Consider the following 9,610-nt stretch of genomic DNA (forward strand, 5'->3'; position numbering starts at 1 on the left):
ACGAACTTCCTGTTATAAAATAGTCATTTGATGTAAGATATTAAATATGGAATATAGTCAATAATCTATATAAATAAAAGTCTAATATGTAAAGTGTTGCCCCAGGAGTATGACTGACCCGGAGTTCGATCGCTTGCTATGATGTGCACTGACCACGAGGGGGCAGTGAGGAAAGAAGGAAGGCCCCGGCTGGCAGCCGGCAGCAGCTAGGGACCCTACCTGGCACAAATTTTTGTGCACTGGGCCTCTAGTTACTACATAATATGAAGAGCATTTGTCTGTTTTGATTTACTGCATCAAACTGGAATTCTCAAGATGATTGGATCAAGCATGCTGACTAAAAGTGGTGGACAAGGAAAATCAAGAGTTTTGCCTAAACTCTATGAGATTTCACAAGAGGGAGCCATTACTTCTAAGTGGAAGTTTATAGGGTTCTCACGGGGAACTGGGGAGGAGGATGGTGTTAGTTGCCATATTCCTGGGAAGTATAGGCTAACTCTCTCTGTTAGGAACTATGGAGAAAAGTATTCTTATGAGGCTCCAATTGTGTTAAAACTTGGATTTGCAAACCCCTGTAAATATCAGGAGAAAGTCACTGCTGTCTAGATTCATTTATCTACCTACTTTAGTGAACATTTAAGGTTCACCCTTTTTCTACTTTTGATGTCCATGAACTTTTCTGAATTAATATTAACAGATGGGTAAGTACCGCACACAAGTTGTTTCTCTTTATAAAGATAATTTACATAAGGAATGACCATCATTATTTTACTACTATAAGACCCATTCACATGAAAGTTATGATATTTATGTGCCAAATAGGAGAGTCTTAAAATGAACATGAAAAAGTTAGGAAAATTACAGTGCAGCTGAGATTACTAACATTACATTTATTTTCTATGATTTTAAGTTAGCAATTAATCTCATCTGCATTTTAGTCCTTGCACTAGACTATACCTTCTCCTTTTGAAATTTTAAGCAGGGAAATTAATTTTCCTAGTCATTATTTATCCAAGGGAAAAAAACTGATTATCTTAGAATGTTACCAAGGATTAAAGAAGATAACGTTTGTATAGTATGTCTAAAAACTGCTATATAAATGTCACCTGAATCAGCATATTCCTTCCCAAGGGCTGTTACATTTTCTGCGCAACCAATGGCAAGTTCCCAATTCTTCTCACATTTATTTACCAATCCAAAGCAAAAGCCTGACTTCAGTCAGTCAAGAATTTCTCACAGAACTAGGGTACTGCCCTATATATCCTAGGTTCCTAATACAGGTTCCTCAAATGGAAATGCTTTCTTTTCCCCTACAGAATTCTCAACATAAATGAACCATAAATTTTCATGAACACCCAGCAGTAGCATTCTGAATCATTCCCCTCCAGAGGGGAAGCAAAAGGAGATGAGGGGTCCCAGAGCAATGATTCTCCCTTGTTCTCACCTGCAAAGCTGTTCTCTCATTCAGTCTCTGCAGAGATCCTCAGGAAAAGACAAGAAGTAGCAGATTATTCCAGAAGATGAAATATGTCCTCTGAGTATAGTGATCTTGAAAAATGTACTTTGATCTGATTCTTCCCCCAACTGGTGAGCTGAGGTTCTTAATAGAACCCGTGAAGCACGCTGTGGAATCTTCAGGCAGCAGAGTGTGAGATGGAGAACCTCCCCCTGGGTCCTATGTTCAAGGACATGGCTCTGTCATCAGGTTATGCCAACACTTTATTGACCTTTAAACTTCTAAACAAAAAAGTTATAACCAGGAGGATTAGATATAGTGATATTTGCAGTGTCTCTAACGTAAGTGCTTTACTCACCCACCTGCTTCCAGAATGTGCCCAACTCTCTCCTCATTCATTTATCAGTTCAGATCCGAAACCTGCAAGAAAATGCTCATAGTGCCTAACAAGTTGCTTTTACAGAGTAGGTGCCACATGTATTTTCCTTTGGTATATGGAGTTACTGAGCATAACACAATAGGAGCATTTGATTTGTGTCACTTAAGTGGAGAGGATTTCAAAATCAATGCCTATCTTTTGTTGGGGAGGAGAGAAGCACAAGTTCTTACCTGGGGCGCTGTCTCCACACCAATCTTCACAGGTGTCCCCAGAGACAAATGAGAATGGAAGACTTCCCCATGATGCAATTACCTTTCAATGCAGGCAGTTCAACAGGATCTAACAGAGTGCATTTCAGTATGTCTCCTCCAGAAATTGCTGAGCTGGGGCTTGCAAGGTGGACAGTGCACAAAGCAAAACCTTATGGTGTCAGCTCTCATGAAATCCAACCCTTCCTCTCTGGGTTCAGGGTGAAGGAGCTGGCTCTGCAAGATTCAGAGGCTGACAGTGTGCCATCTGAGCTACCCCCAACAAATGCCAGGTTGCTCTTTGCCCCCACAGGCCCTGCTATGACACTACAATGCGTGTGAAACTACCAGGCCAGATACTGGTAGGAGAGTAAGACTGTGTAGACAATACTTTCTTTCTTCTCTTCTCATTTTCAATAAGAGCAAGATTGTAGGAAAGATATAGATGAAATCTGATTTATAGAATCTGGTCTATTTTCTTACACATATGCAGAACAGAATATCACATGTATGGAGAGACTAAAACTGTCCTTTTTTAGTGTAAGCACTGCCATCTCCACTGACCATTCTGAAGCTTCAGATAAGCATCCTAAACATGACTCAATATGAACACTTCTTAGTTTCACTTTTTTTAAAAAAGAAAAAGTTATTTTAATTGATTTGAGAGAGAGAAAGGGAAAGGGAGAGAAAGAAACATCAATAATGAGAATCATTGATTGGCTGACTCCTGCACACACCCCACCAGGGATGAAGCCCACAACCTAGGCTTGTGCCCTGACCGGGAATCTTGCAGTTATCTCCTAGTTCATAGGTAGACACTCAACCACGGAGCCATACTGGCTGGGCTTAGTCTCACTTTTATAAAGAAGAACACAGAGGCTCAATATGGCTGAATTAGATAGAATTTAAACCCAGAGACTCTTCATTCCAATGTGCTCACTGCCCCACATTAACTCTTGCTCTACCATCCTCAGAAAAGAAAGGGGAATTCATAGAAGTGATATTTTGAATATCAAAGCCACTGTGTGAAACAACTCACGAGGGAAGTTTGACACTATCTCTATCTTGTCCTCATCACATTAATCCTTGCTTACCACATTAGTTTCAGTGTGGAGGCAACAAGAGTAACTCTAATCAGAGGAGCAGAGGCAGGTGTAACTGGTGTCCAGAGAGAAAGAAGAGCTTGAGTGCTCCTTCAGTCCATGGATCAGCACAACACAGGTTTGCATATATTTTTTCTGCCCTTTCTAAGGAGTCTCGTCCCTCCTAGACTATTAATTTTCAATCTTACCTCCTGGGTTAAAGTCATTATGATCATTTATTACTCTTTCTCTAAAGCCAAAGGCCAATGAAACTATTTTGTCACTATCAATAGAGTGGGCCCCTTGGCCCCAAGTAGTGTCTGTTTCTCACTAAAGTTGATTACAGCAAAAGAGTGGGATCCTTCTGTGTCCAGTACCTGAAGTCAGACTCCTAGTCCTCTCTCTCCGTCAGCCATCACCTGCACTCAGTCACTCAGAAGATTCCAGGGCCTCTACCCCCAAGCCTTGTATCTTAAACTAGTTTCTCAACCTCTCCAGGTAGTTTCCCCAGCTGTCAAGAGTGCTTTCGTACCAGATAACCAAGCATTGTTCTGCTCTTCCTTGACTCTGTGCTTTTATCCTTGCTGTGTTATATGAAGTAATGAATGTAAATTTTCTTACCTTCTTTGGGATAAGGTACAAGGAAAGGGGTTCAGGAACTCTGGTGTCAGTCTTCATCTCTGTGTTTTTCCCTGGGTAATGGAGTGAGGTGCTGGCAATGATGATAGAAGCAGCCTAGCATAGTGGCTCAGAGATAACAATGGGGCCAAACTAACAGGATTAAGATCCTGACTGCATTACTTACCTATGATATGACCTTGGACAGACTTTTTCATCTTTTGTGCTCTTTTTCTGTATATATATAAAGAGCAGTACATAATAATACCTACTTGGTAGGGCTTTGAATTCTTCCTGTGCTCAGTTTTGAGGGGACAGAAACTAACAAGTGTGACAAAGATATGGAGAAATTGGGACTTCTGTGCACTAGTGATAGGAGTGTAAAATAGTGTAGCTACTGTTATAATCAATATGAGAATTCCACACAAAAAAGTACACCTATCTTATTACCCAGCTATCCCACTTCTGGGAATATATTCACAGGAATTGAAATCAGGACCTTGAATGGCTTTCTTCACTCTCATGTTCATTGCAGCCTTATTCACAATAGCCAAGAAGTGGAAGCAACCTAAGTGTCTCTCAACAGATGACTTGATCAAGAAAATGTGGTCTACTGATATATATATATATATTTCAGTCTTTGAAAAAGAGGAAAATCCTGCCATATGTGACAATATAGGTGAAACTTCAGGACATTATGCTAAATAAATAAGCCAGTCACAGAAGGACAAAGATTGTATGATTCCATTTAAATGAGGTATCTAAAGTAATGATGCTCATAGAAGCTGAGGATAGAGTGGTACTTACTGGGAGCTGGGGAGGGGGAAGCATAATGACTTGCTTAAAGGGCAAAGTATGTCTGTTATGCAAGATGAAAAAGTTCCAGAGATCTGTTGTATAACATTGTGCATATAGACAACAATACTGTGCTAAACACTTAAATATTTGTTAAGATTCATTATTATTTTTAATTTTATTTTTTATTGAATTTATTGGGGTTATGTTAGTTAATAAAATTGTATAAGTTTTTGTTGTACAAATCTAAATACATTATCTATATATTGTATTGTGTGTTCACTATTCCACGTTGTGTCTCTATGTCTTTTTCAATCATCATTTATCGCCCATTAACCCTCTCTAAGTTCCCCTATCCACATTTCCTTCTGGGAATGACTATTGTTTTCTGTCTATGAATTTTTTTTTGCTTAATTCTTTTACCTGTTTTACCCAGCCTCCCTACTGCCTCTCCTCTGACAGCTATGAGTCTGTTTCTATTTTGTTTGTTAGTTTATTTTGTTCATTAGAATCCACCTTTAAGTGGAATCTTATGATATGTGTTTTCTCTGATTGAATTATTTTACTTACAATAATATTCTCCAGGTCCATCCATGCTGTTGCAAAAGGTAAGATTTCTTTCTTTTTTTTACGGCTAAGTAGTATTCTATTGTGTGTGACATAGCTTTTTTTATTCACTCATCTACTAATGGGTACTTGGGCTGCTTCTAAATCTTGGCTATTGTAAATAGTGCTATAATAAAAAGAAAGGTGCATATATTCTTTCAAATTAGTGTTTCAGAGAATGTATGCACTCCTATATTCATAGTAGCACAATTTACAATAACTAAGATCAGTAGATGCCCATCAGTTAATGAGTGGATAAAAAAGCCATGGTACATTTATACCATGGAATACTATGCAGCAGTAGAAAAAAAAGAATGTCTTACCCTTTGAGACAGCATGGAGGGACCTGGACAGTATCATGCTAAGTGAAATAAGTCAGTCAGAGAAAGACAAGTATCACATGATCTCACTCATATGTGGAATATAATTAACAAAATAAACTGATGCACATAGCGGATCCAGAGACATGGAAGCATAGAATAGAGTGCAGAATCTTGGAGGGAAGAAGGGAGAATGTGCGTGGGTGGGAGGTAATCAACTGAAGATTTTGTATGCATATATGCATAACCTATGGACACAGACAATAGGGTGGTGAAGGCCTCGGGTGGGGGGTAGTGGTGGGCTAGATGGTGTCAATGGGGGGAAAAATGAGACATATGTAAGACTTTCAACAATATTTATTTTAAAAAAACTAGTGTTTCTGGTTTCTTCAGATAAACTCCTGGAAGTGAAATCTTGGGTCATGAAGCAGTTCCATTTTTAATTTTTTGAGCTTACTCCATACTGCTTTTCAAAATGGCTGCATTAATCTGCATTCCATTCAAAAGTGCACAAGGGTTTGCCTTTATCCACATCTTCACCAAAATGTGTTATTTGTTGATTTATTGATAATAGCCATTCTGACAGGGGTGAAGTGATATCCCATTGTGGTTTTAATTTGCATTTCTCTGGTGATTAGTAATGTTGAGTATCTTTTCATATATCTAATGGCCATGCTTGTCCTCTTTGGAGAAGTGCCTGTTCAGGTCCTTTGCTTATTTCTTAACTAGATTGTTTGATTGGTGTTGAGTTTTATAAGTTCTTTATAAATTTTGGATATTAACCTCTTATCAGATGTATACACAAATAAGTTCTCTTATTCAGTGGGTTGTCTTTACCTTTTGCTGATGGTTTCCTTTGTTGTCCAAAACTTTTAAGTTTTATATAGTCACATTAACTTTTCTCTTTTATTTCCCTTGCCCTAGGAGATATATCAGAAAATATAATGCTATGAGAAATGTCCAAGATATTACTGCTTATGTTTTCTTCTAGGATTTTTGTGGTTTCAGGTCTAACATTTAGATCTTTGATCCATTTATTCTTGTGTAGGGTATAAAGGTGGCCTACTTTCTTTTCTTTTCTTTTTTTTGCAATGTACATGTCCAATTTCCCCATTGACAACAACAATCCACATGGAGATAGGAGACCAGGAGAAGTGTTAGGGCAGTGTGCAGTTTAATAAAGAGTATCACTGAGATCCAGAAGTGTAGGAAACAGAACAAGATCAGGGTTCACTACAGCAAATTCTGTCTATTCCAGGTCTGCTGGACCCAGGGGAAATTCATGAGCCAGGACTGTGTCAGTCCTCTTGACCACCCACACTGCTTCTACAGAGCTCACAAAACATGAACTGCTTTATTGCTGATCATCATTCCTTTTTTCTTTGCATCCATCCACATGTTTCTCCTGCTGTAGGACCAACCACTCAACACTGTCTTGTGTTCAGGGCTGCTTCAAAGAGGCACACATTGCCACTGGTTCCAGTCACAGGGCAAGCGGACATGGTGCAGATTATGACTGGTTTTCTGTATGATACTGTTGGCTTTGTCTGTATGGTTATATACAGGAAAGCCAAGTTTATCCAAAGCCTGGGTAGTGACAAACAACATATGGGATATTAGACCCTGGCCCCGGTACTCAGGCAGGGTGGCCCCCATTCGTATCTCTCCTGTCTGGTCCATCAGGTTCCAGCACACAGGGCTCCCCTCAGGCCCCAGAAGACAGAAGGAGGGGAAGGTCTGAATACAGCGCTTGATGAATCTCTGGCTTCGCTCATTGCCACCAAAATGCCAGAATTTATCCACCAGGGTAGCATGGGTAACATCCAGGGAGGAGAGTTTAAACAGCTCTTCATTACTGTTAGAAAAGAGAGATGAACAGCCTGTAATATCACATACACTGTGTAGGATTATATTTATTTTCCTCAAAATTGTCTCTGGGTAATGCGTCTATAACCAGCATGCATGGATGCATAATCTGACTTAGCTGTGCGATCTTTAGCGGGCAACATAATGTCTCTCTGTCTCCATTTATTTCTTCATAAAATAGGGATATTAAGAGCATCCTTAGTAAAAGCAGTTCTGAGAGGGAAGTTCATAGCATTATAGGCTTACCTCAAAAAAACCCCCCAGAACAATTAATAATAGACTATTTAACCCTACACATTAAAGAATTAGAGAACAAGAAAAGCCTCAAAGCAAGTAAAAGAAAGAAAGTAATGAAGATTAGAGCAGAAATAAATGACATAGAGACAACACACACACACACACACACACACACACACAAAAACAAAAAGAAACCAAACCAAAAACAATACAAAAAATCAATGAAATCAAGAGCTGGTTCTTTCAAAAGACAAACAAGATTGATGAACCTTTAGTCAGACTCATCAAGACACAAAGAGAGAGGACTCAAATAAATAAAATAACAAATGCAAGTGGTGAAGTAACAACTGACATCACAGAAATACAAATGGTAAGAAAATACTATGAACAACTATATGCCAACAAGCTGGACAATGTGAATGAAATAGAAAAATTCATAGAAAAGAAAACAGTCCTTCAAAATTGAATAAGGAAGAAGAAAATCTGAATAAGCCAATAACTACTAATGAAATAAAAGCAGTACCCAAAAATCTCCCAGCAAACAAAAGCCCTAGTTTGGATAGCTTCACAAGGGAGTTTTACCAAACATTCAAAGAAGAACTAACACCTACCCTACTCAAACCATTCCAAAAAATCCAAGAAGAAGGAACACTTCCAACCTCTTTGTATGAGGCCAGCATTATCCTAATTCCAAAACCAGATAAAGACACTACAAAGAAAGAGAATTATAGGTCAATATCCCTGATGAATATAGATGGTAAAATACTCAACAAAATTCTAACAAGTTGGATGCACCATTACATTGGAAAGATCATACACCATGACAAAGTGAGATTTATTCCAGGGATGCAAAGATGGTACAATATCTGCAAATCAATAAACCTGACACATCACATAAACAAACAGAGAGACAAAAATCACATAATCATATCAATTGATGCAGAAAAGGCATTTGACAAAATCCAACACCCATTTTGATAAAAACTCTCAACAAAGTGGGAATAGATGAATCATACCTCAACATGATAAAGGCCATATGACAACCCTATAGCCAACATCATACTCAGTAGGCAAAACTAAAATCATTTCCCCTCAAAACAGGAACAAGACAGGGTTGTCTGCTTTCACCACTCTTATTCAACATAGTACTGGAAGTCCTAGCTACAGCAATCAGACAAGAAGAAATAAAAGGAAGAGAAACTAAAAAAAAAAATCCCATCTACCATTGCAACAAAAACGTTAAGATACCTAGAAATAAACTTAACCAAGGAGGTAAAGGACCTATTCTCAGAATATTACAGGACTCTGAAAAAAGAGATGGAGGAAGACAAACAAATGGAAGAATATACCTTGCTCATAGATTGGTAGAATCAACATTAAAATGTCTATACTACCCAAATCCATCTAAATATTCAATGCACTCCCCATTAAAATTTCAATGGCATATTTCATAGACCTAGAACAAACTCTCCAAAAATTCATCTGGAATAAAAAAAAGACTCCAAATAGTTGCAGCAATCTTGAGAAAGAAGAACAAAGTTGGAGGGATCACAATACCAGATATCAAGCTATATTACAAAACCACTGTCCTTAAAACTGCCTGGCACTGGCACAAGAACAGACATATAGATACCATTGGAACAGAACAGAGAACTCAGAAATCAACTCAAGCCTTTATGTTCAATTAATGTTTGATAAAGGAGGCAAGAGCATACAACAGGTTCGAGACAATCTCTTCAATAAATGGTGTTGGGAAAATTGGACAGATACATGCAAAAAAAATGACACTAGATCACCAACTTACATCATACACACAAACAAAAAAAAAACCTCAAAATGGATAAAGGACTTAAATGTAAGACAGGAAACCATAAAAATCTTAGAAGAATCCATAGGCAGCAAAATAGCAGACATGTCATAGCAATATCTTTACTGACACAGCTCCTAGGGCAATGGAGACGAAGGATAAAATAAACAAATGGGACTACATCAAAATAAAAAGC

General features: G+C 38.3%; 2 protein-coding genes across 13 annotated transcripts in view; both read right to left on the reverse strand.

Moving 5' to 3' along the window:
• The window catches only part of LOC102769546 (glycine N-acyltransferase), a 41,086-nt gene that overhangs the window by 13,442 nt on the left and 18,034 nt on the right, over window positions 1-9,610 (reverse strand). For 2 of the 7 annotated variants that reach the window (XM_015569372.1, XM_015569371.1), the window contains exons 1-3: window positions 2,066-2,351; window positions 1,819-1,876; window positions 1,445-1,734 (exon numbers count right to left, since the gene is read on the reverse strand). The gene's annotated coding sequence lies outside the window, so the exon portion shown is untranslated. Of the gene's footprint in view, window positions 1-1,444; window positions 1,735-1,814; window positions 1,877-2,065; window positions 2,352-9,610 lie in introns of those variants that run through there. The other 5 variants (XM_015569369.1, XM_006772100.1, XM_015569370.1 and 2 more) reach the window with 5 other exon arrangements.
• The window catches only part of LOC102768664 (glycine N-phenylacetyltransferase-like), a 21,172-nt gene continuing 18,131 nt past the window's right edge, over window positions 6,570-9,610 (reverse strand). For all 6 annotated transcript variants that reach the window (XM_015569368.1, XM_006772096.2, XM_006772097.2 and 3 more), the window contains one exon: window positions 6,570-7,359. In XM_015569368.1, the coding sequence (XP_015424854.1) occupies window positions 6,957-7,359 (403 nt within the window). In that variant the 3' untranslated portion in view covers window positions 6,570-6,956. The remainder of the gene's footprint in view (window positions 7,360-9,610) is intronic.

The sequence above is a fragment of the Myotis davidii genome, unplaced genomic scaffold, assembly GCF_000327345.1.
Source record: "Myotis davidii unplaced genomic scaffold, ASM32734v1 scaffold1286, whole genome shotgun sequence".
Taxonomy (NCBI): Eukaryota; Metazoa; Chordata; class Mammalia; order Chiroptera; family Vespertilionidae; genus Myotis; species Myotis davidii.